Source organism: Amblyomma maculatum, chromosome 8 (assembly GCF_055883805.1).
Source record: "Amblyomma maculatum isolate TAMU_Amacu chromosome 8, ASM5588380v1, whole genome shotgun sequence".
NCBI lineage: Eukaryota > Metazoa > Arthropoda > Arachnida > Ixodida > Ixodidae > Amblyomma > Amblyomma maculatum.
Window position 1 is genome coordinate 92,520,663 of NC_139351.1, and position 27,228 is coordinate 92,547,890.

Sequence of the window (27,228 nt, forward strand, 5' to 3'; positions counted from 1 at the left end):
AGTAATAGTGCTAAGACATTCACAAATATAGCTGACACTGCTGAATGATAATGGACTTGTTCAAACAAGGCAATAGGTAATGAAATACACAAAAATCTAAAGGGTGGCAGTATGCTAATTATCTGCTTTACAACAAGCATATAAAAACAGTGTGGATACCTAATATTAGTAACGAGTTCAAATAACACAGTTTAGTTCATACAAAGCATGAACATTCTGGTTTTTAAGCACAGCAACCCGTTTGATTGTGGACGTCGTGAGCAGTCTTAGAAAGCAATGGACAGACCCTTATTTTGTCTTCTTATGCGATAAAAGTAGGGGTGAGCAAATAATAGAAATTTCTCAATATTTGTTCAAACAACAGATTATTTAAAGTCGATTCAAAATGGATATTCGGTATTCAAAAACCTTAGAAGATGTTAAGCACTGCCTACGAGTTAATGCGATAGCATGGGCTTTTGCAACGCGTTTCGTGGCTGTTGGTGCTTTGCAACGTCATGGCAACTGCACCCTTTCGGCTCCGGCAGAACAGGCTGTACACGCTGTCGTATAAAATTAGCCGCAGTTTAACTATGCTTAAACTTATTAAGCACTGTGTGGCATGGTTTCTCTTGGCAGTTTGGCATTGAGAGACTGCCATAGAGTCAGTTTGGTAAAGAGTTAAACGCCTTTAGTTGGTTTGCCTTTTGGGAACGGAAGGCACAGTACCTGTCAGAATTCTTGGTAGAGCCTTACACTTACAATTAGGAGCATACAGTTGAATCCTGGTAGAATGAATGCCGATTCAACGAAATTTTCGCCACAACGAAGTATTTTGCATTCCCCGTAAAACTTCCATAGCACTAACATTTCCTCAAAAATGAAACATGACTTAACTCTGCTATGCCTGGATATACGCAGCGAAAAGCAGTGACTACCTCGCGATCAGAAAAAGTTAATTTCTCCAGTTTTCTGCGCTGTTCGCCAGTAGCTAAACTCTCCTTGGCTTCCATGTCAAGCGCGTCTAAGTTCACCGGCATTCTATAATTTGAAGAGCGCCTTTTCTGAAGCGGAGTTCGAGCTTACCATGGCAGTGTGCATGCGGAGACTCTCGGGGTTAGGTTACCCCCCGTTCAAATGACCGTATGCCGCAGCCCTGCTTTCAGTATTCCACCGTAATGTCCGCAGCCGCTGTTTACAAGAAAGGAACGGCGCAGCATCTGTCACTCGCGGAAGCCAAGAAGAGCTGCCCGGCGGCGTTGGAGCGCACTCGTTCCCACTTGGTCCTCATAGCTGACCGCAGATGGGCAACGTCACATCCTTGATGTCAGCCTAATGGAGTGGCTTAACTATTTTAATCTTTGGTACTTTCAAATTGCGCGCCAATCGCAGTATCTGTCACTCGCGGAATCCCGCTATCATCCTCACGGTAGACAAGCAAAATTATGAAGAGCGTTTCATGACACGGGGAGTGGCACAGCGGTAGAGGCTCGGCTGGGGATCCAAGGGATGGAGGTTCGATTCCCGGATGGAGACTAATTTTTGGTTTTTAATGAGGAGGAGTCGCACACCTCTTAAGCGTTACTAGGCAACGCCAGCAGAGCTTGGCAAGGGGGCTGCGCAGCTGGCCTTGGCTGTGACGTCACTTGGTCGCGGCATACGGTATATGCGAAGCTCGGCTCCAACCCTCGTAGTGAAGCTTTTTGCTTCAAAACGAAGTACTTTGAGAGCACATAATCGCTTCTATGAATTTTTTTGCGAATTTTAGTGGGTGAGTGGCCTCTGTCTTATTTTTTTGCATCGCAGACCGCTGGGGGAGGGGGGCGCACCCATACCACACGCCCTCCTTGCATGCACCACTCATTTGCTTTTTTTTCTTTTTTCCTTCAGATGCCCACGTGATTTTTGAAATAACGTCACGCCCCCCTCATTGGCTAACTCCATTCTCCGTGTATAAGAACGAGTCTGCCCTTGCCTTTGCTGGGCTTCTTCGACTGATGCAGCTCGCGCTATAGCATATGCTATAGCGGCTGCGGACGTTAAGAAGCAGCAATTTCTTTTTCTTTTGCAAGAGTCGTTCTTACTTGTGCTGAACATGCAACACAGCGTAAGCTATGGCAGCTGCTGATGTTAAGAAGCAGCAGGTTTTTTTTTTGTTTGCAAGAGCCGTCCATTCTTACATCTACGAATCAATGAAAGCACGCGGTCAGCTGCGATCATGACACCGACTTTTAGCATTGTTCGCTTCAAACGGCATTTGCAGCAATCCCACTTTCCAATGATTTTGTGGCAGTGGACTACGCCTACCCCAAGCGCGTCGTGATAATCGAGCCAGGCTTGTGCAATCAAGCCATCACGAGCACTCTGCCAAGTTAGCTCCCTGCCACCGCAAGATCTATCAAAAGTATAGTCAAAAGATAAACACGCCATGACATTATCACTGTGTAGCATCTTGGCGCGCTGCCAATAAATGAGCTGTGGATGCGACGGTCAAAACGGAGAAACAGGCCACCGAACGCTTTTTTTTTTTTTTTTTCAAATTCTCGGGGGCAAAAAAGTGGGAGGTGGGTTCATAATGCGAGTGGGTCGATTCTGCAACAAATACAGTATCATTTTTCACAATCGTAAGTTGCGGCTCAAGCCAATTTCTGTATACCGAATTATCGATATATATCTAACTATTTCGCGATCCCGGTCAAGTTCAATATATCCAGGTTCGACTGTATGCAAAGAGGGCCCCAGGCTGCTTGAAAATGCTCATTAATGTAGGTTTTCTAAAACAAAATACTAGTTTTGTGCTAAAACATTTACAGTCTTTCTTCCTTCTGTCTGTATATTTGCAATGACCCTATGCATAATGAAAATAAATGGTTGTAAAAACATTGAACTATTGTTTTGGACATTCGTGGCTTAAAGAGCTATTCAAATTGTTCATTTTGAAATTACAGAACAGCATCTAATACTCACTTTAAATTCACTTTGAGCCAGAATAAAAAGAAGAGAAGTCACAGAAAAGTCTAATCAAACCTGTGATCACTAAATAGCTGATTGCAAGCACTGAGTGGAATATCTTGCTTTCTAATTCAAAGTGCTTAATTTGCATTGCCAGGCAGAGTCCTCTGTACCTAAGCTTGTCTCTTTACTGCTTAACCATATATGCCCAAGTGCTAACAAAATTGGATAGTATTTTACCGTGGGCATGGTCAGGAGGCCTTATCAGTTTCATCTTCGTCAAATGCATAAACATCTCCAGAGCAAAACTATTATGCACAGTGTACAAACACATATATCTTACTTTTTGCATAGAGCGCCAGAGCCAGCCCTGACCAGCATGTTCTACATGAAGCCCAACGAAAGCAACGCACATTAAAAATACAGAAAACCCACTTACAACAATATCCGTACCGGATATAGTATCACAGTGGAAAATCATGGCAATGGCAGCTTTACCAGGTGTTTTGCCGTAAGATAAACCACTTATAACAAAGCCGTCAATAGCTCACTATCGGTTACAACAACGCAACCTGCTCAACGAGAGCCAACCGTAAAAGAAGTGACAACATAGAAATGCTATAGTACCTGCACCATTCTCGCCACGGTGATGCAGTTGTTAAGGCGCTCAATTGCTGTACCCAAGGATGCGGGATCGAATTCGCAGCGGCCGCTTTTCGATGGAGGCAAAAAACATGGCGCCCATGTGCTGTGCGATGTCAGTGCACGTTAAAGAACCCCAGGTGGTTGAAATTTCCGGATCCCTCCACTATGGCGCCCCTCATAGCCCGAGTTGCTTTGGGACGTTAAACGTAAAAAAAAAAAAAAAGAAGAAGACGAAGGCTTCGCCAAAGAAGCGATCATTGCAACTCTCCACGGCTTGGACAACGACGATGGGGAGCTACTACGCCAGACGAGTGGCTTCAAGAAGCCTCAACCAACAATGGAGTCCCTTAAGGACTTCATTTTGACTAAGGATCGCCAATCAGCTATGTGCAGTACTTTAGGTACCTCATGGAGCTGTGAATGAAGTTGCCCTGAACCACTCAAAGCTGACTGGCACGGATTTCTTTCTGCGACGAAATGAAAAGGGAGCGCCACTTCCTTGCTCTGAAGTTTGTCACGTCTTCCTTTTTTTCTTTTTTCGACGTAAGCCAGCTTAATAATTATCGGTCATAACAAAAGACAACTCCTTGGCACTTCAATATTGTTATAAGTGGGTTTGACTGTACCACCGCGCATTTCCTACACGCGGTGCTCATCACACCATGGCTAGAGCCCTGTCAAAGCAGCATGAATGGCTTGCAAGACTTCGGTGGCATCTTCTACGGAGGTTTCAGAGTTCGTCAGGTGAAACTGCAGGCTTGCCAGCATCTGTTGGGAGAAAAGAACAAAAATAGTTTGCGTGCTGAAAGCAGATGCACTTCCCTAAAAGGACAGCAGAACACAGACTGACAATAGTACCCACAAGCTATGTTTAACTATTCAAAGTGGTGCTCTAAGAAAAAAAGGAATATGGAAGTCTACAACAAGAAGCTAACTGCATTTTCAGTCAAAATTTTGTGGACTGCAACGTTACCCTTTAGCTAAGTGACCGCAGATATATACGGGTATGCCATCACATTCGGTTCATTGTTCATTGTCGTGACTGCAGCAAAGAAAATAATATCGTATGCGCATCAGATTTGGGGTGTGCGGACGTCACTTTTATGCACAGGGATCAAATGTGCCGGGGAATAGTGGAGGCATATCAGATCGCCACATCGAGCCCCTCCTATGTTGCAAAACTTTCGGTGGCGTTACACCAGACAGAGGTAAATTACCGTATTTACTCGAATGTAAAGCAACCGCGAATGTAACGCAAGGAGCTACTTTCCATACTGCCCAGTGGAAAAAAATAAAATGGTGGCGATTGCGGATTCAATATGGCTGCACCCCAGCGCTGCTTTAGCCAACCGCATCGCAGTATTCGATTATAATGCGAGGGTAGATTTTGTGAGCAAAAAATCATTAAAAAATCTCGCGTTACATTCGAGTAAATATGGTATATTCGCGGTAACTACCAGTGCAATGAGGTAATGCGCACGTGTGGTTTGGCTTATTCCAGCTTTTGTTCTTTTTCATCCTTTATGTTGCCTATGTGAGGCTGCGTTTGAAGCCTTTTTAAACGCGAGGTCTTCGCGATACAAAATCAGATGATAGTCAACGCTTTGTTTCTCGCGCTGCACACAATGCTGAACGTTTACTAACCAGCCCAGCTTTCAGGTCTACTCAAGTTCTGTAATATGCCCTAAGCTCCCTCGGGTCTAAAGCAAAGCACTATCACTGAAAAAAAAGAAAAAAGGCACTGCAATTTTCTCCCAAAGTTATGTCTCCATCTAAGCTTCCCAGCAGGTGTTCACTGACTTGCAACCTCATGGAGCTATCCTGCTCGATTCATTGAAGATGGACATAACACAGCAAGCTATACTCCTGGACAACTTTTTCTGGTTAAGCAGCCAAAGCTACAAAGCCGAAATGCACCAGCGCAATGCGCAGCAGAATATAGTCCATTCGTAAATTTCGCGGATCGTGCTCTGGAATATTACACTATTACGGAAACATTGACATTATATCACAATTGGTACTACGGCACAAGCGTGTACAATGTTAGTTTAGTGCATTTCCAAATCAGTACAGTAGGCTGAGCAAACGGAATGGCTGAGCCATCTCTCGGTATTCTCCTGGAGAGTATGTCGGCTGCTTTTTTTTTTTTTTTTTTTTTTTTTTTTTTTTAACGCAAACTTGCCATAAGGCATATTATATAAACTGCTTCTGCTCAGTCTACCTGCTGGTTTCTGTACGCTTTCGCAATGCGCCTGTTTTGGCAATGTACGCAGCACGTGATATTTATTATTCATGAATTTATGCCCACTTAGGCCTTAAGGGGGGACGCTATCCTGGAACACCTACTTTTTTATTTCTTGAGATACTTGAATGAAATTTTCAGGGTAGGCTCATAGTACAAACATTTGAAGAATTACTAAGTTTCATGGAGCTGGGCTCATTGTTTCTCAAGTTAGAGGAGTATATCAAGATGGTTTGCATAGGTCCCTTGGGGCAGGCCTGGAGAAATTGCAAAACGTGCTGGCACTGTGAAATTCATTATGGTCCTTCCTGGATAGTTACCCCAGGGCAAGACAATTCTCTTTTTCCAAATTTCCGCGCTGAAAAATTTAGGCAGCGCCCCAAAATCAGTGTTATTAATCAAACCTGCATTAGCCAAATTTTAATTGTTTGTCACTAATTTCAGACACAATATATAAAAAAAAGGAAATTGTTATGCCCTCAGATATTTATTGAGGTATGGAATAAAAGAAACCTCATGAAAATCCGATAAGCAGCCACTCTAGGCAAAAAAGTGAGTGCCCTCCCAGACTGCAATATAAAAAGCATCACTACATGTAAGTGCGGTGCTTGACAATGTGGTGCACCTTTTGAATTTTATTTCTTCCTAATGCAGCAGTGCGGGTAAATCCATCTAACTTTCGTTCTTTGCGAAAATCAATTTTGGACCTTTGCAGCTATGTTGGCGTGAGAGCAGCAGCGAAAGCTGGGTTTTTATATGGAACATTCTTTTTCCTCCATGGCACTCAATTCAGCACTTCTCTGATGCCAGTAAAAAAAACAAAGGGACTCTGTGATTCCACTGTGAAGTGAATGGTGGTACAGCTTACCACATAGCTTCAGAGATCTGCAGAGAAAAAAAGAAACTGTCCTGACGTCATTCGCATCATTTCTGTTTCCTTCTGCTTACAGCGACAGCACGTTCTGTGATTGCAGTGCCCCAACCTTCCAATCCAGGCCAGGTTTGATTTGCCCTCAGCGCTCCTTTAAATGAACAGCCATGCTGTATTTCAGCTGTGTGTTCTTCCTTTGGAATGATGTAGAGCAGATTAGGAAACCCATTTATGCTGCTGGCTTGCACGCCGCTATGAAAAAATAATTCATGCAAAAACTTGATGTGTTTACTCTGGACATTAGAAGATAGTGACTTGCCTTGTCTAAGTAGCGAAGGGAAGCCCGCCAGGGGTAAGGCTTTGACAACTCCACACGGGCCGGGCAAGGTGAAACTCTGCTGACCAGCTGGCAAATCACTGAGGTCACGTCCTGGACAAACGAGTGTTCTGCCTTCAGGAGTTTCACACTGAAGCTGTAAGGCACCAGAGCTGGGCTGCCACTACCTAGAAACAGAAACAACAAGCCCGGTCATTATGAGATGACAAAATATATGCATATACAGCTTCAATCATGCCCGACATATACAGCACATGAAAGGTTTGATCCAAACTTGATCTGCATTCGAGCCCTTCAGTGGATATACATTCCGCTGTGCATTTTAATGGGTCATTGAAAATAAAATTTTGTTATATTGCTTGCTTTGGGTGAAATTCACCAATGCCTCCGAACTTGAGCACTAGTATACAAGATGGTATTTTTATGCAAGCGGTATGGCTGAAGTTGTGTCGGACAGGCTGTAACAGTAGAGCCCCTTTATAGTAAAGTCACTAGAACCGGCAAAAATCTTTGCTATATCAGGGTCTTTACTATATCAGTTGTTCGTGATAACATGGTCCTGAAGATGCCGTTTGGTAACTGAATTTTTTGTTTACATCTTGTGGAAGTACTTCTTTAGTGCGAGGGCAATGTGGCTATGAATACGAAAACCAAAGCGTTGCATGAACACGGCGTCATCTTGTCCTGTTTCTGTCAATAAGAAGACCATAGATGAGAAATGTGTGTGGCAGTCGAGTGCTGCAAAACCTCACATGCCGCGCCTCCGTACTGCCTCGTGCTGCACAGTGCTATGAACGTTCGCTTGTTTCTTCTTCCCTATTTCTCACTGCGCTTATACTCTCCTTTACATTCTGAACAGATAGCGCGGCCTTCTTTCTGTGCTTGACAGCTTTACTTTTTTTTTTCCTATGCGCTGCATGCTTCCCCTCACAACTTCAAGGGCTATGTAATGTTGGCTTCCCCTAAGTGCTACCAAGCCTAGTGGTAAAGCCATTTAAAAGAACACTCGGTGTATTTTTTTTTTAATAATTGCTTCCGGAGATTTCATTTCGTGAGAAGCCGTCGCTACAGCCAGACGCACTTTACTATAACCGATTTTATCCAAATGTCTTTACTATATAAAGGGGGAAAAATGTACAGTCGTCTATGGAACATGAACTAGGACTTCAGTTTCACTTTACTATATCTGAGTTTTTACTATATCTGAGTTTACTATAGCGGGGTTCTACTGCATAGACTCATGTTACACCACTTTCCAGTTGCAGCACTGTGGACGCCAATTTTGGCTCTTTCGCAATGTCAGCAAGCTGAAATATGGGGTGTTAAAAGCCACTCTCTTCGGTCCCATCACTCTCTCTCTCTAACCATCAGCTTCTTGTCAATGCCTGGCTTGCAGGCCTATCCCAAAAAGGCAACTTGGACATTCCTTTGCAGACAGTTCATCATGTGCTATAGCAATAAGAGTAGGATAGTTAGTAAATGTAACTGTGGTAAAAAGTTTATTTCACAGTAGCCAAGTAGACAGTCACAGCATTCATCATTTGCTAACTGCTTCTACACAAGGATTGGGTTAGATACAACCAGACCAAGGAGACACAGCGACATCATAACTTTGAAAAAGAGCTTCAAGACAGAAACCATGCTTCTTGATGGAGGAACAGTGACCTTCAAGACAGAAACCATGCTTCTTTATGGAGGAACAGTGACTGCGCCAAGGGAAGGCAAGAAGTGGTGGTCGCCACCCCAAAAAATTTGCTAGGCTGTACGAAAAAATTTAGTGAGTGCTCAATTACAGTCAACGACCGAATTTTTGGACGGCCAAATTTTCGGACATGCCCGATATTCCGGACGTCTTCGCGGCACCACCACGAGCCCCATGGAATCAATGTATAAGGGCATCTGAAACTTCGGACGCTCGAACCCCCCCGCCGGCCAATTTTTCTGACTTTTTGACACGACGAAAGGTCTGAAACCGCAACTGCATCATACAAAGCTGCCATTTTGGCTACCTCTCAGTCTGCGTACCATGTCACAGCTTTAAACAACCCGCCGTGCCTAGCCATCACAAACCGATTTGGTCTGGCCACGTTGGCTCAATTCTGATATCACCCTACCATATGAAAGGAGAGACCCGAGTTGGCAGCTTCTGCCAAACTTAATATTATATTAGGCAATGAGTACGGTAATGTCAGCTGCCAGCTACCACCTGCCAACATCATGTCCTTCAGAGCAGATTTGTCACTTCTGGACGTTAAACCCCACAACCTACAATTTTTCACCTCACCTGATAAGCCCAGGTCATCGTCGTCCCGCACCACCCACCACTTGGTGCGGGTGGCAAGCCCCTTGGAGGGAGGCGACGCAGTGTCGAGGGGAAGGAAGGGGCTCAAGATGGCTGCCACGAAGGGCCTGCCTTGGTTGGAGAAAAGAGCCTGGTAGTCTCGCTGGGTAGCCAGGTCACGCACCGACGGGTTGGGCACGAACGTCGGGTGCGAGTGGTACCAGCCAACCACGTCGCAGCCTCGCTCGAGCAGGGACTCCATGGCCTGGGTCTGTGACACTGCACACACCAAAAGTCCGTTAAAGCATGTGCCATCACAGCTACAATGAACCAGGCCGCACACAACATGAGCAGCAAGGCTGAAGGTTGTTGAGCGCTGAGAGCAACATCATTTTTGTCTCTCTGACCAAAGCTTCTGGTTCACACTATTTTTACAATGCTGGTTCCGGATTCGGATGTAACTATTAAAGGAGTATAGACACCTAAATTTTGAGTTTGTGTTTTATCCTTTGTAATGACGCACAAGGCATTACCGTACATGGATCACCATGTGATATCCACCTACGACTGCCAAGTAATCTATAATCGAATTTCTTTCCTGACCTGTTTTGGTTTTAACAGGTGAGTGATGCCTGCTACGTCAAAAACAGTCTAGGTCATGCGAAAAATGACAAAAGCATCGATATAATCGTTCCTCTGTCATTTGAATTCCCTACAACTCTAAAGCAAGGCTGCCTCAAGAACAGCAATTGCAACAAGTGAAGAGTCAGCAATTATATCATCGTTTTTTTTTAGCCGCGCCTGACCCAGACTTGATTGTGGTGTCATAGCCATCTCTCTGCTGCTGAAACCGAAACCGGCGAGGAGAGAATTTCAATTAAAACTATTTACCAGTCATAGGTGAAAACCCCGTGGTGGCCCATTTACAGCAGTCTTATGCACCAAAAGAAAAATGCCACCGAAATTAGGTGTGTCTGCTCCTGTAATTGAGTGGGGGATTATAGAGGCACAAATTGAAAGATCAGCAACCAAGCTAGCAGCAAAATGCATGCATGCAAACGAGGCTCCACAGGAGCAGTCTGCAAATGGGAGCCCTGAACACTCACATAATATACTAAACATGGAGCTTAAGTGCACCACTGCTCCTGTAAGGCTTGTAGAGGGTGACTGAAGTGCTGTAACGAGCTTTGAATCTCATTTATTTCATTTAGTTAGAATTTTTCAGCAGCAAAGTTGATGCATTCATTTTCTTTGCAATTTGTTTCACATAAATCTGTTATTTTTAATACTATACTGGTGTGGTAGTGTTCAGAAAAAACGGTCCCTGAAAAAACTACTTTGCACCATCGTTACGTGCCACAGGCAGAGAATGCCAATTCTGGAGATTGCAAAGAGGCTTAAATTGGTGTAAGTAGACGCCTGTCATGCCGTAAACCTATTCTAGAAGACAGGAGGCATCAAGGGCCGGCAGCAGAGAAGAAGACCTCGAACAGTCAGAACCAGGGAGATGAAATTGGCCAAGTGAAAAAAAAACAAAAAAAAAAAACAAATTAAGCAACGGTCTCCTGGACAGCACGAGAAAACTCATTCAGAAGCACGGACTTAGCAACTCTACCGTGCAGCTACTCGTCAGACAGGACCTCGGGCTCGAAGTGCACAGAACATTAAAAGAGAAAATTTTCCCTCTCGAACTGGCCTGAAATTCGTAAAATCATCGAAACATGCTTCAAACGGTTCTGTGCCAACCGTATGAGTGGAGAAAAAAAACAACTTCCTCCAGAGCATCATAGCTTTTGCTGAGATATCAGGATTTAAGAACTTGTTTTTGTGCAGACAGATATCAAAAGTCAGTGCGGAAACACACTGCGAGCTAATCTTAAAGGGCAACATTAACATTGTTCTCTGGGCTAAAAGGAATGCCAGAAACATTGATTAGTGCTATCAGCAGGACCCGGCCACAGCCCATGGCACAGAGAAAACACCCACGTCGTGTGAGACGAACCTCCTCAACCCCCTGGACAGAAGTAGCTTGGCCATCAAATTCCCCTCAATCTCTGTCCGCAGGATTTCGCTGTTTGGGGGATAGTGGAGAACAAAGCATGCTCAAAAATAAAATGACCCACTGGACCACGCTGCGGAGATGGTCAGCAGTGAAATCAGTGCAGAAGGCATTGCAGCTATTTTGAAGAACATTCAGCATTTAGAACTGGTGATTCATAAAGCAACAAACGAAGGGAGAAGACTAAAACGCTCGTGTCTCGTAACCTGGTTTGTTGTGCTATGCATAATCAAGCCAATTACCCACTAGCCCAAATCCTCACCTCTTTTCAGCATCTAGAAACCTGTATCGGAGAATATAGATTTCGAAACTGAAATAAATAGTTTTTGCCGCAAACCTTTGACATTTTTTTTGTTGTTTTGAGCACCTGCCAAGGTTAGTATCGAATGATCGCAGACAACCGCAACTGTTTCTGTATTATTCCAGACACTATTGTACGAAGTTTATTATGATGTCAGATCAAAAAAAGTGCACCCTATATCATTTGTGCAAGCTATGGTCAGTTTTTCATGTTGCAGTACTTTTCAGCCACCCTGTAATAAAACCACCTTACAACTTCCAGAGATTGTCGTATAAGACAAAAACGCAACGAGCACAGCATGGAATAGAGGTGCTCACCAGAATCCATTTCACATTCGAGGTCTGTGCTAACAGAGTCACAGGCCTCCGCTGTGGAGATGACCAGACAACTCCGATGCTCATCATAGTAGCCGCCAAGCAGGCCAATGACCTCGGTGTTCAAGAGGTGCGCATGGATGTCCATCCGCAGAAAAGCAGCAACCGACACCTCAACGCTGAACGGCTCCTGAAACAAAAAACAAAAAAAAGGAAGGAAAGTGAGCAGGAGGCCAGCAGTATTTTAGAACACTGTGCCAAACTAAACTAGTGCATCAGCTTTTTTACCACCATAAAAATAGGAGCCTGTTGCACCGTTCAGACAGTGGCAGCAAGCGACCACCACCTCAGCTGGCTCAAAACAATTTCTGTAACTGTACACAAGCCTGCAGGCATCCGCTCCCAAAAGTTGTTACAATTAAACAACAAGCAATTATGCTAAACAGTTAAACAATATTTAAATTAAACAATTACGACTAAATTACAATCAATTGCAATTGCGGCACAATCCACTTATAACGATATTACGATATATCACTTATAACGATCGAATTCTTTGAAATTATAAGCTTTCCCATTGCCCCTATGTAAAAATAAACTACATGTAACAATCGATTATCAGGGATATATCGGATACGATAGCTTTCTTGCCAATTAGTAGATGTTTACTGTTAAAATTTGTGTGAATGTTTGATAAAAAATAAAATACTTAGAGAATGACTTGAAAACTCAACGTAAGCGGCAAAAATGGACAGGTGTGGAGAAATCACAGTGTACCATTGTGCACGGTTAGGAAATAAGCGCTATCATCATCGCACTCACTGTATGTCGCAGTGCAATGGTTGTGGCCATATCGCCATCACCATGGCCGATTGTGCGTCCGCGGAAGATGACGCCGACCACAACAACAACGTGATAGCTCTCGAGATGAAACAACAAATTCATTGAGATATTTGGCAGGGTTTCAAAATTGCCTCGCGAAAAAATACGGGCATTTAAACTCTACGACTCTGAGGACCATAAAGCCTGGGGATGTCCTGCAGTTCATCCAGTCGCTGATAGATTTAATGCACGCAAAAAGGACCTGCACCAGCGTACGTGTTATTGGAAGCAGTGCTCACAGCGATTGTCAAGCTTCACATGCCGCTCAAGCAAGCACACACTTCTTTTATAAGCATGCGTAAGTAATTTCATGGCTATTGATGTGCCCTGTAAGAAAGTGTTTAGTGCTGTTCACAATGATTAGTGCTGTTCAACCCAATTCACTCGTCCCTGGTAAGTAGGCAAGCCTACATGCATGGGAAAATATGTGGGTCCAGATATAACGATAATCGGTCATAGCGATAATATTTCCCGGTTTTCAAACAGTCACCTGGCCTTTGTCGTAGCTTCTGCACGGTATCAGCTTGAAGGGGTTCTGCTGTCTGCTGTTTGGCTTGGGCTTGGAGCGCACGAGAGTCTGAGAGATGACGCTTCCTCCGGAGCCGTGCTCCACCGTAACACCGCCTCCTTTGACATCAATGCTGAGCACGTCTCCTGCAGCAAGCACCAGACCCAATCAGGTTAAGTCAACATAATCTCAGCCAGCACGCACAAATGCAATGAATCAAGCAATGAACCACAGGTGCACAATTGCAGTATTCATTTTAAATGATTTTAAAGAAAAGCAGAGCGAAAATTTGTTTAAACATATGTCTTTTCACCATACCAAATTATTCTCTCATCTACCAATGCTTTGAAAAATGTCAAACAATCTATATACTAGTATGAAAGATCACTGAACAAGGGTTGAGAGGTAGCCTCAGTTTTGTCTTTGTCTGGGCAGAGACAAGTCCCCTTGTCAAAACGCTGGCTCAACTTGCTAACTGAGGCTCCCGCTCAACCATCGTTTAGCGTTCTTTTATACTGTGTAGCCATCTCCTTTCTCCCGTTGTACAGTGGATCAAACAATCTAGTCATTAATGAAGAAACCTTCCATCTTTTTCAGCACTCTTTTCCATCATTACATAATGAATCACTTTGCAGAAACCAATACTCGGGGACATTAGGAATCAAGATTTGCCTGATGTGAATTTTTTTTTTCTGACGGGTATTCATTAAATTTAAGAAAAATAAATAAATTCTTGTGCCTCTGTTATCATGACGGGAATCATAATTTAATGACACAAGAATAATCTTTGAGTACTTAAAACGGAAACGGCGTTCAACGTTGTGTGGCACACTGAACAGCGTGTCAGGAAGTGCAGGCTTGTAGAGGCAATATTTTCCAGCTTTTTTGCCAGACTTTTCCGTCATTACGCGATGCACACACAAAGGTAAGTAAGCATTATACATCAATAATAGCGCTCACGATGTCGAATTCATACAAACACAGAAATACTATAATAACGACATAGAGGGTATGCAAAAATACACTCCATTCGCAGCTTAAAACTTTTCCATTCATCAGGCAAATAGGAATATCTGAACCCCCCCTCTCATTACTTTCTTATCAAAACCCCACCTCTCTGCCCTTGGTCGAGAGCAAAAGACGCATTCATTCGACAAATTATTGGTTGCAACAGTCACACTTCCTTGCCAGTTGCATATTGCTGGCGAAGGACCATGCTCAAAACATCAGAAATCCTGCACGCTGTACATACTGCACTCTGGCCAAAGAAATTTTATAAATTCATTACCACCCCGAAATTCGTACTATCAACCAGGTTCGCAGCACCAAGCTTCTACTATAAGTGGTCTCGACTCCTCCGTTTTCGGTTCCCCACAACCGAAAAGTAGGCCTGGCATCACCGCAGTATGCTCAAAAAAACCGCTGGTGGTGACGATTGCTATTTTATGTATTTTTTAGTCAATAGATTTTACAGTCTGGCCTTTCAGGCTCTCACAATCTTCTGAGAAGTCAGTGTTCTTTAAATGCCTTTGCTATCTACTGCCTTTTGCTGTTCAGTAAAGCAACACATACCCTTTTACACAATATCCCACACGGCACACAGAACATTAGACAACACACAGCTTTACTAGAATCGCTGAGCAATATGCATCTTTCTTTATGCACAGCCACGACTTACCCAGGCTCGCTGTTTTTCGCCTCTGTGGCCTCTCAATGTCAGACCTCAGTTCTGTTCGTTTCTGGACCGACTTTGCCTGGGAAACCTGCCCTTTCGTCCTTTGGTACGCAACTTGAGCTGTGCAAAGGAGCAAAGAACGATGAATTTCAGAAACTATAGCCCGATCACGTGCCAAAATCCACACAGCTCAATCTCTGGCTGCTAGCCCTCAAAAAGAACTACTGACTCAAACTGTTCTTCCAAATAATAAACATGAAGTGACACTAAGATGCCTAATATGATTAAGCACAATAGCTCAAATAAACTTGGGTACCTGAACAACCTGCTTAATGTGCTTGTTTGTGTTTTGGATGAAATGAAATAATAGAAGCAAACTTTTCTTAAAGAGTAATCTGACAAGAGCTCAGTGAAGGATTTAAAACGGGGATTAGTACACCACTGCTACACTACTTTAATTTATGTAGTGTATCTACTGGCCCAGCAATAATCCTTTTAGCATTCACTCAACTAAACTGCATCAGCTGTTGCTTTAAGAAACACAAGCCAGTTAGCAAATCTCAATACCCTCAAATCTCAACACCCTCAAATCTCAATTTTTACAGCTGAGCCCCTAAAGATGGGTAAATGAGAAAGCATGTGTAAACGACTCACGACAACCAAAATTGATGGCCCCTATCTGTTCCAAGTAGTCGTGGACTCTTCCAATGCAGTTGACATCACCACAGTTCTTCAGTCCTTGCCTGGCCTGCGTCTTGTTCAAGTACCGAGGCTTTTGATTGTTCCAGGCTTCAATTATGAAATTCCTTATTCTCAGGTACCTGGAAGGGAGTGAATGAAAGTCCAATTGTTTCAAAGAGCAGCACCTTTGGCAGAAATTTTATAGAGGGATACAACTGAAGTCTGCTGTAACCGCCTAACACAATTCCTTCACGACAGAAAGAAGTCCACTGTTAAGGCATTTCTTGTTACCTAAATAAAGAGCTAACCATTACACAAAATTATAAACTCAAGAATATAGATGCACCTGGCTTGTATGGTATGGTCAAATATAAAAAGCTAATTTTACTACTGTTCAGCGGAGTACCACAAAAATCCGCATATAATATGAACCAGTGCATAATAAAAAGTGTAATTTCGGGATAACAAAAACTAAAAAAAATATATATCATCCGTGTATAATGTGAGCAGGGAAAGATTAGTAAAAGTATTTATTTGCACTAAATTTTGTGGTTGAACCTCAAGACCTACGCGCTCTGCGCTTTCGCATCCAACACTAACCCACAGGCACTGAATAGTGTCACAAACATTCATATGCCAGTACTGCTTCGCTCCCCTTCTTGCACTGACACACTAGATCGGAGAATTTCACGCACCATGAGAAAAGCAGCTCACGTTTACCCTAGAAATCGCAGAAGCCACACGGTCCTCAGTTTGTTCTGAAACCAGTATGCCACTTCCAGCTCGGACGCAGTGCGGCAAAGCACGAGCTGCCGGCTAGATGTGACGCACTCGTGCCTCTTTGCCCCTAACACCATACGCAGGTGCATGGCATATATGCCCAGGAAGTGTTCTTGGATTCAGTGATTTTGCGATCGTCGTCCGGTATATCGTTTTCCCTTGCTAAAGACTTCTTTCTCACACCTCCAAACGCATTCGGTGTCCAGCATTTCTCGAAAGCGTGAACGACGCACTTCTTGGGAATGCTCGTGAAGTGTCCGCAATTTGGCTGTAGAGCATGGCAAGCATGGCTGGAGAGGCCCGTGAGAGACCCATGCAACATGCAACGTGATCCTTTCGCTATCCCTAAATCGTGCGAGGTGTGTCCGGCCTGCTTCCGGTCGCGTGTGCGTTGCAAGCACCATGGTCGCGAGGATCGTGGGGTCTGCGTGGTGAAACCGAAACCATCGAAACAGTCAGCCGATGCCACCACTAGATAGCTACTCCTCTGGCTGGAAGCCTAATGCTGATAACGCTGATTAACCCTTTATACCTCATAGGGACACCCGTGTCCCACCTGGATGGTTTTAGGAAAAACACGGTAGCGAAAATCTGAAGTCAACTGGAACGTCAAGTACTATTTGTGCCATCTATGAACAGATCAGTTAACTATATCCAAGTTTATATTCGCCAGACAAGGTGGCGTAGACAGTCCAACAAGCGCTCAAATGTGCCGCTTTTTTTTTTGAGGTGTGGAGTTTCTTTCTCGGTGATTTTCGGACTTCCGTATGATCCTTCCCAAATGGATGGTAAGACTTATTTTCCATTCCCCGTGGTTATGTATGTGTCTAGATTGTGTCATTACAAGTATTTCGGTTTGCATACAGCGAACCACGATTTATATATGAAAATCTGATATAGCACGTGTTATTGTTTGCTTCACGTTTACTCCCTAGTACCTGTACTTGCTTGAAAAAACCCGATGTATTCATTTTTACCTTAGCTAAGAGAACCCTTACTGCTGAAGAGGCTTTAGAAGTACTCTTCAGCCTCCCGGATGACTACGGTAGTGATCCTTTCACTGATTCCTCAAGCGACGAATTCAATATGCCGTCCTCATCAGCCCTTGTGCCGATCGAAACATCCAAAAGTGATAGCATTGACGAGCTAGCGCCTAAAATCCGTAAAACATGTCGAAAAAAGAAAAAACAAGGGAAGAAAGTGCTTGATTAAGGGATCAATTATGATCCTGCATCAATGAAAATGAAGAACCTCAATCAACAGGGTGGATTGCAGGATTGCCGACCGACATTCCTGATATCAATGAAAAGCCCCCGACATTTTCTGTAAACTTGAATCCACAAAGCAGAGCGTGTGATGCATTCACCTTCTATTTTGATGAATAAGTATGGCAGATGATAGTTGAAGAGACAAATAGTTATGCAAGCCAACATGGATCACTTCCCAAAAGCATCTGGAACAAGGAGGAGGTGCCGCTGGTGCTCCACAAAGCGCTCGGAGGTGCGCACAAAGTTCGTCTGCGCCGATTGCAATGTGCCATTATGTGTCCAGTGTTTCTCGCCTTTCCATTCAGGCAAATGAACGCTTTTTGAACGAAACCTTCCAACAAATAACAGCATCTCATGCTCAGCGGGACATGCGTTGTCCCACCCTGCTTTATACCCCTATCCGTACAGTGGGACATACGTTGTCCCACCTTCCGTGCATTATTAGAATCAAGTAGAATCTTCCAAGTTGCTTCAAACTTCTTTTTTTTGAGTTGAAAAAACACATCTTCCTTTAAAAAACAATATTGCTTTTGTGGTTTGCTTGCGCCCTATAAAGGGTTAATAACGAGGCCTGAACAGCGAATTTACGCTGCAAATTTTTTTGCATCCGAATATAATACGAGAAAGAAATCTGACATGATAAAATAAAAGCCTCATATTATGCGCTGGTTTTTAAGGTAATACACATAACCTCGTGTACCATTACCCATAGTTGGCGACAGCAGTTTCTTTTTCTTAATTTATATTTTACAATAATTAAATCACATGAATATTTTGATGGAAGTTGAAAGGGCAATCTATTCTTACAAGAGTGTACAAAGATAAGCTTTACAAAGTTCATTTTTTCACATCCCTTTATCTTGCCCCACATGCACTCTGATATGCTGTTCAAATTTCACTCCACCTTTCAGGCGTTTTAGAGGACCTTCCAGAGAAGAACTCTGAATGGACCAGCTTCTCCTCCTTGCTGATGGTAGTTTTGTCCAGCACAAGCTCTTGAACGGGAGGTTCAAATGTCCTCATGGCCATTACACTTTCCCCGTGGCCTTCAAGCAACCTGTCTGGGCTCGTCTCACTCTCAGTATCATCTGCAGAGGAGTCCGTTGCCAGCTTAGGGGTTGAAACTCCTTCAGACACGTCATTCCTCCTGAGCGGCGAGCCCGGGGGTGAGAATACGACGTCGTCGGTTCCGTCACAATCAATGTCTATGTCATCCTCCTCGTCGGCAGACTTGTCGATACTAACAATTTCACTCTCCGGAAATTTGCTCTTCAGCGTCTCGATGGCTTCGGCTTCCTTCAGCACAATCACGTTCTCATTGCGCACGGTCCCTTGCTGCTTCACCTTGGAGTGAGATGGTTTCTTGGGTGATCTTGAAGGCCCTTTCAGTCCACCAGTGGGGTTGGAAGCATCACTGGCACGGTTAGGGAACTTTCCATGCTGGGCCTGGTACGAGTGACATTAGAAAAAAAATTAAAAACCAATCCATTTTGTCACCAAGAACAGCTACAGGAATAGTAATCATGCATTAATGCTTGCTTCATGAAATACGCTGTCACAGTACCCCCTACAATAGGCTAATTCTTTGCAACCTCTTATCATTACGTCCAGGGTCGACTGCACGTCTGCTGGAAAAACCAGATGGAGCTAATACCTTCCATTGTTCGCTCATATTTTGCATGTCAAGAGAGCAGAACCAGCTTTTCTTCTAACTTATATCTGTATTTTCTTGTTATTACCTGGAAATATAGCACTAGCACATCTATGGCCTCTGCACTCACAATGTATGCTTCGATTCTGTTCCTTTATTTTAGTACCTGCTTCCCGTTTGAAAATAAGTACATGATTACCCGTAACAGGTTATGGCTAGATGGTTAGTAGCTTACCATTAGCAAACACTGTAACAAAAGAAAAGTTTCTGTATTGGACAGCTAAGCCAAACCATAAGCTACACAGAAAAGTCTTAGCTACGAGACACATATCAACACTAGCACATTTCTATCGGAGCTGCCACACCTCTGCCGCCCTAAAGCCACAAAATGTGTACTCTGAAAACCACTAGTCTGATCCGAAAAACCATCCTATCTTGAGGGGTCAATCCCTGCCCAAAGCAGGGGCAGATTAGAAGCTGAAAATAGCAGAGAAATCCGATTTCCCTAACTGACAGTTCAAGACCGGCAGAATATCCCACTCATGCTAAAAATGTACTCTCAGGTTATACTAACTAAGAACTTACTCCTGGATCTGTGCTCTTACAGGTGAACTTCCTTTCATAACACAAAGCAACCTATCCACAGGTACGAACACACTATTACACTTCCCTTTAAAAACAAAAAAAACTTATGTTTAATAGATGTCATAAATTCGAATAAAGAGGAACTCATATCGACCTCATCCCTCTGCCTGACGAATTCATACTAGTTCCCACCTGTGTGTGCAGTGTTTTCATCTCCTTGCATTCAAAATTATGCACAGGTCTAACCACTGGTTCCACATTCAAATTACATAGTCTGCACAAAGACCTGATTCCTTTTTCAACACTGCTTCTCTGTTCAAGCAAGAGCAGAGCACGCATGCTTCCTTGAAGCCATAACTTGTCAGGTAACTAACTGCTGACCATGCAGCTAAATGCTTAGAGCCAAAGGTGCCGCCAAACCCTTCAAGCTCCCACAAATAGTACCCTTACAAAAGAAAAGTAACACTTCTTTACGATTAAAATATATAAATAAAAAAATGCAAATTAATAGCCTGGAAAATAACTTCCCAAAATCATACGATGAGCAACGAAAGTTCCATTATAGACACTGTTCCCTCAGCCCTTCAAGGAATTAGCTGAGCCCAATTTTCAAGCCACACACATAACATGACACTGCACCTCAACAAAAAAACTCTGTCACTTATGCAGAACACTTACATTTTTTTTCAAGAGGTAGTGTGCGTGCGTCTTAACCTGGATGGTGCTCTTTGTTTTAATCACTGCAGATATCTTGCTCCATTTATTCCCATGCTTCTCCTGCAGAGGAATCAAAGGGAAAGAAAAAAATCAGTCATGCTCTGCAAGAGCAAGGTCTGAATGTGCTGGCAAAACTATGCTAATGGTTACTTGACTATTTTTCACACCACTGCAAACACCTTTTGTAGGTCATAACGAACACCCTCTTTCATTCACTCATGGAAAGATACACGCAGGCTTTATGTTGTCAAATTGCCTTCGCGCCCCTGTTCACACACGCCAGCTACACTGAAATCGCAGAAAGTTCCGCTTACTGGAAATGACTAGGATAGTCATGTATGATCGCCACTGAGCAGTTTTATTACTTTTGATTTCGTCGAGGCTTTTCATCACTTTCATATGAGGGGACATCGCCTTTCTATCACTCACCAAAGCACAACAACTAGGCTCGCTTCAATCCTTAATGTAACACAGTGCTGCCATAGCTATGAGGTTTCGTGCTCGCTTCACGTGAGAATTTCCAGGGCTCAAATTCTTTCCAACGGAGTTTTATTTCTGCAGCTAAAAAATGCTCACTGTGGCCAGTAATGCAAGAGCATTAAAAAACAAGTAAGTAGTGCCACTAACATCCTGCTAGCGTACGAGCAATAAGCGTGGCAGTTGTAAATGCGGTGAGCGAAGCACAAATGGAGCGACTAAGTAGCGCGCTTATTCGGCACGCTGGGCCATCCTTGGAAAGGAGTCACGAGAGATCTGTCCGTACGCTTTTATACAGATAAGCCGGCGCTGACGTCACGTCACGCTGCAGTCGATTGCATGACACTACGGTACCCACAAAACTCTAGCAAAACTAATATTTTGCCAACAAAAGTACAAAGCCGAGAAACATACAGTTAAACCTCGTTACAAGAGACACTCAAGGGACCCGAAAAAGATGTCTCTTGCAACCAAAAATTCTTACCAACTCGTATGCGCGGCAGTTTAGATTCCCTTAACTAAATTATGTTCCATATCAGTGTCCCTTTTTGTTGCAATATGTGAGGAACCAAGAATGCCTCCTCTTGACTGGGAAGTCAAAATGTCCTTATTGCTTCAGCCACTGTCATCACATTCCTGGGTGATTGAAACAACAGAGACATTTTGACTTCCCAGTCAAGAGGAGGCACTCCTTCTGGGTTCCTGACATATTGCAGCAAGAAAGGACACTGATATGGAACAGAATTTTGATAAGGAAATCAAAACTGCCACATATATGAGTTGGTACGAGCCAGCTGCCTTGCATGAGCATACCTGGGTTAATTGTGTGTCTAATAAACGGTGAAAAAGTTACTTTAGGGACCTGCAAAAGTTGCCGTTAGTAACAGAGTGTCTCTTGTAACCACGTCTGTTGTATGCAATGTTGTTAACATGGCAAACATAGGGAAACCAACCAAACCATTTTCAAGTGTCTCTTATAACCGAGTGTCTCTTCTAACCATGTCTCTTGTAACGAGACTTTACTGTACTCCTAAAATGCACATAATACGGTTATGTACAAGCAGAACTTACGAACACCTCAAACAGCTGGCGATCAAGGGCACCACTATGGCTAAGCATTAAAAAATTTGCACATGTGTTTTTTCATGGTGCTTTCCCCTTAAAACACTGCCTCAATGAGGATGCTATATTTTATATGAGCAAATAAATAAATAAATAGCAAAGCAGTTGTACCAGCAGCAGCAATGGCACAACGCCTAAAGTGGGGACACTGTAAGTATTTTGTATTAACAAATAAATAGTAAAGCAGTTGCAGCAGCAGCAATGACACAGGACCTAAAAAAAAATTTATTCAGACTTATGTATGCAAGTCTCTATGCCACATAAAAAAAAAATGCCTGGACTGTTATTTCTTGCTCTTTTAGACCTAGCAGACTTACCTTCATGTGCTTGCAATTTTAACAATAAATAAAGAATAACGATAAAATGGAACCATTAGAATAATGACGCGTGAAATCTCCAGTCCTTTTTAATGCTACTTGGAGCAAGATAGGTAAAGATAGCTTGCCATGCATTGTAGCAACAAGGCTTCCTCTTCAGCAGTCCATTTTTTCCTTGGCACCAATGTTCCGCTGGTGCCTGGAGACGCAGCTGACGACCACTTCTCGGTCCTAGACAGAAAGTAAAAGCGACCATCTCACTGGTAATCAAGCAACCAAATTAATGTGTCAGCTGGGAATTAACCCTTTCGCTGTCATGAACGTACCGGTACGTTTTCACGCTTCCTCCCTACAGTGTCACCGATGTACCGGTATGTTCTCAGTCGTGCATTCAAAACTTCACGTCTAAGCGCGACACTGGAGCGCTTGGACAGGCTGCGCTATCTGTCAAATCTTTCTACAAGTTCGTATTTTTGCCCCGCGTTGTGTTGGTACGTATATACTGAAGAGTATGGAGCGACCGCGCCCACCCCCGCCACCTTCTTTGCTAGGAGACGCGGTCGCTCCGTGCGTGCTACTCTATCGCACTAAGCGATCATGCGGTGCGCGCATTGTGCGATGCGTGTGTGCAGTTACGGGTTCAAGGCATGGTTCAAGGGTTGTTCTGCCATCCTCCGCAGGTTTGCAGGCTTTTATTTTTATTCAGTTGGCGAGTCTACTACGACGCGTCACGTTCAGGGGCTCGCGCCATTGCCTCTCCAATAGGTTGACACATGACTCGATCGCTGCTTTCGCTCTCTTTTGCCGCGCCCTTGCTTGCGGCTAGCAGCAGCAAAGGAGGTTGTTTGGACCTCCTGGGAGGTCCAAACCTAGGACCTTCGACTGCGGGCTGGAGCGATGGCTCTTTTGATTATAAATACAAGTCGAGCTCGGATTTGGTCTCTCAAGAGGTATCGAGCAGTTTTTTTTTTATTATCCTCATTTATCTAATTTATATCAGGCTGATAATGATGATTTAATTAACAACACCTGCAGAACACTGAAGTGTACATATTCAGTTGACTACATTATTTGCATAGCAATCATAATCAAAAATAAATCACTATGCTCGTTGCCTGAAACCAAGCCGACACTGGGGGTGCGTCAAGACCAGAAATGCCAGACAGCGAAAGGGTTAATGCACCTGTATGTGCCAGCGAAATGTTAAGCCAACAAAGCTCACACGTTTCAGTATTAAAAAGACAAATGCGTACTTGGCTTCAGGTGCATTCGCAACCACCATGAGTCCAGTGTCACCTTCTCCGGCTCCTTCAACCGGTGCCGCCTGTGGACAGTGAGAGTACTACACTTTTACAGAGCATTTTTCAGAATAGTTTTCAAGCAAGCTATTTCTAATGCTAAGCTATAATGATGACATGCAAGCCACTAGATCAGTAAAATTTCCTACACCACATGTCAGCACATGGTCCATGTCGTGGAACATTCACGACACCTCCGAACCTGAAAACCTCCATCAAGAGTAGGAAAAGTATCAACCTCACAATAGCTTCATAGCTGTCACAGCAGAATGCAGTCTACGCAGCTGTAGAATGCAGCCTGCCAGCTCCAAATTTTCTGCTTTTTGTTCCCAAAGCATGCGCTGTCTTCATGAGTCAGCTTTACCACAGAACTCGCTTTCCAACTAAAATCAACTCAAAAGCCTCATCCCCAGACATGTAATAGTTTGGGCAGTAAAAATAAAATAAACTGCTCTGCCTGCGCACCGTCTTATGACACAACAGGCTTCATCTCCAGACAGCACGCATTCTTTGTGGGAATAAAAAAAGGCACTGACCCCTTAATCTGAGTCAACTGCTCTCAAGAGCGAAGCACCAGACGACCCGCTCTCACTCTCATCTTCAAGTCCGCATTTTTTCGTTTTGAGGTTGAGTGAATTTGACATTAACTGTTGTACCCCTTCAGTAGCTCTCTGCAACCCATCCTGAAGTGGCGACAATCCACCGCTTAGGCAGAAGGAAGAGCGTGTTACTTTTTTTTCCCAGAAGAAAGGGAGAGCGTAGTCTGGGAACAATATGGGGGAAGGGGGGGAGGGGGGTTATTTTATTTTTATTCATAGGTTTTAATTTTCATATTGTTCTTGTTTATTTTTACAGCTATTTCTTTTATCTGCAGGATTCTGGCCCGCAATAGACACAATTTTCTCAATACATCCTGCATAGCAATATGAGCTTCAGACTCCTATTCTACGGGTACTTTGGTGGTTTTGATTTCAATGCAAGAAATCACATTACACAGCGATTCTTTTATAATCAATTTGAAAGTGCTCGGAAAGACAAGGATGAGAGATTGGATGGGACAATGCGGTCACAATGATTATCATACTGATGATTTCAACATCAGTGCGGGCGGTTCTCGTGGTCGAAGTTGCCATGTTCATGCATACAACATGCTAGCTCCATGTTCAGCAGGCCTTCAATCACTCCCACTAGCCCTCTGGTACCTTCCATGCGTAGGTTATTTTTGCTGGAGCTTTCCTTCCGCAGTTACCAGTGAATGCAAAGCTACTAAGTATCTCACTCAAATCCACACTGAAACAATACGACGTGCACAATGCGAGAGCTGGTAATATCTAAACACAGAGGATGCATATCCAACGATTATTCCTTTCACTGACACCAGTGGAAGCTATGTATGCCAGGTGTCCACCTAAATTTAGCCAATGTTCTAAATGTGACTGTGTCCTAGACCACTGTTTTTCTTTTCTTTTTTTTTCTTTGTTCGCCAGACTTTAGGATTAGTTAGACAACTTTTTATTTATCAGCTTCAGGAAGAAAAAATCAGAAAATGTCTTGAAGAACACCAGATCAAAATATTTGCACCAAGCTACCATTTACGCAATGTAGTTCTTTTTTAGGGGCCTCAAGCAATTTACTTGTGCAATTAGAAAAGCTTCGAGATGACAGTGGTGCTAGTTCAGTCTCGTGAGACGCATCTCGGAGAACAAAATCCACAATAAATTATGCAATGCAAATTATACTTTGATGGAAACATCCCCGCTGGCTGTTTTTCGAGACTACCTACAACTTTCACTTTCACAATCTGTTCCTGAAACCAATAGTTAACAAGTCATCTAATTATTCACCGATATTTGGCCAACTTCTGTGAATAAAAAAAAATATTGCAGACTAGGCCAAGTACTCAACACCTCTCAGTTGGTTTCAGAGATGGGATAGTGCGTGCTTTTTAAAATTTTGGTTAGATTTAGCTGAGACACCTGGTAACTGCTTCAAAGCATATCCTGTGGCCTGGTCTCGACATGAACATAAAAAGAAGCTGTGACTGTCCTTGTTGTTCACAACAAGAAAGACGAAAACTGAGGATAAGCATGTGAACCTACAATTCGTGCTTCAGTATGCCACAGGGGCTTGAATGTGTCGTTGAATTCGAGAAGATCGTCACAGTTTGCATCTCTGAAGAGCCTGCAAAAGATGTAAGGCCACTTACAACACCAAACAGTGACAACACATGTGATTTTTCTACCAGCATAAGCCAATGTATATGAAGCAACAATGTTGTGCACAAATGCTGTCAATACTAGAAGCAAAGATGCACAGTTACGCAAAAAAGAACCATCCAAAGAGAAACAAATACACCGATGTAAAGGCGACAAGAAATGGTCATTAAAATACCTCCAGAAACAATAGGTTATCAATGACAGAATATGAATCCATTTGTCGTCTTTCTGTTCACACGTTCTGTTTTCGAAATGCTTCAAGGGTCTGTTGTGATAGTCGACACCAGATAATAGCTAGCACAGATTGTAGTAAGTGCCCAACCGCCTGACACAACACCAACACACTTTAAAATAAAGGGGCAGAAAATATAATACAAACTCCACCTTCGCAAGAGTAGTAAGGAGGTTGTTTTTGTTGCCCCTGATGGAATGGCACATACCCGTGTTGAGGGATTGGCCAATGTTTGGCGCAGACACAAGCAGATAAAATATGGTCCGAACTTAGATCGCACGGTACATAAACATTTCTGAGTCAGTAAAGGTGAATAATGAATTTGGAAAAGAGTGTTTTTGTAGAAAAAAAATAGCTAGGTGCACCGAGAGTTGAAATAACTTCATTTTCCACGGTCTTGACAAGTAAGCTTCATGACAACTGCTACAAAACGCACGGAATCATGAATACCTAATAACGTGATGTGTTTGACCAACAAATAAAAGAAGCAATCAGAACGAATCTGGACAAGTTGGCACTCACGTTGTGTCTGCCTGGAAGTCGCTTTCGACGTCCACGGATTCCCAAAAGCAGACATCGTCTTCGAATGACGCCATGAAAGCTGGGGGCACTGTCGCCTTACGTCGCAGCCACACCTAAACACCGTGTTTTGAAAACTGTGCACACCCGCTCGATTATGTTATCATCATGTCGTTCGAAACTTTGTCACAAAACAATCCACATGTGCGTTTCAAACGATACGACGGTACACAGCAGCTCGTCCATGGTGCTTTGCTCGATGCTAGTCATGGACACTACGAGGCGCAAGTGTAGCGTCACATTTGGAACTGTCTTTGCT

At 43.4% G+C, this 27,228-nt stretch overlaps 1 protein-coding gene across 1 annotated transcript; it reads right to left on the bottom strand.

Moving 5' to 3' along the window:
* Positions 1-593: 593 nt before the first annotated feature.
* Positions 594-27,177, bottom strand: LOC146181815 (histone H2A deubiquitinase MYSM1-like). Its single transcript, XM_084576813.1, has 13 exons — positions 26,913-27,177; positions 26,042-26,123; positions 23,898-23,968; positions 22,773-22,875; positions 20,690-20,788; positions 18,680-19,221; positions 15,701-15,867; positions 15,050-15,166; positions 13,354-13,517; positions 11,985-12,171; positions 9,311-9,586; positions 7,009-7,193; positions 594-4,344 (listed from the first exon to the last, which is right to left on the bottom strand). Exons 1-13 carry the CDS (start codon positions 26,984-26,986, stop codon positions 4,243-4,245), a joined length of 2,169 nt encoding a protein of 722 aa, XP_084432939.1. The 5' UTR covers positions 26,987-27,177; the 3' UTR covers positions 594-4,242.
* Positions 27,178-27,228: the final 51 nt, after the last annotated feature.

Coding starts and splice junctions, on each gene's coding strand:
- LOC146181815 (XM_084576813.1), bottom strand. CDS start 26,986: ATGGCGTCATTCGAAGACGATGTCTGCTTTTGGGAATCCGTGGACGTC. Junction 22,876..23,897: donor GCGAATGCACCTGAAGCCAA/GTACGCATTTGT, acceptor CTTTCTGTCTAG/GACCGAGAAGTGGTCGTCAG. Junction 20,789..22,772: donor CCTTGTTGCTACAATGCATG/GCAAGCTATCTT, acceptor ATTCCTCTGCAG/GAGAAGCATGGGAATAAATG.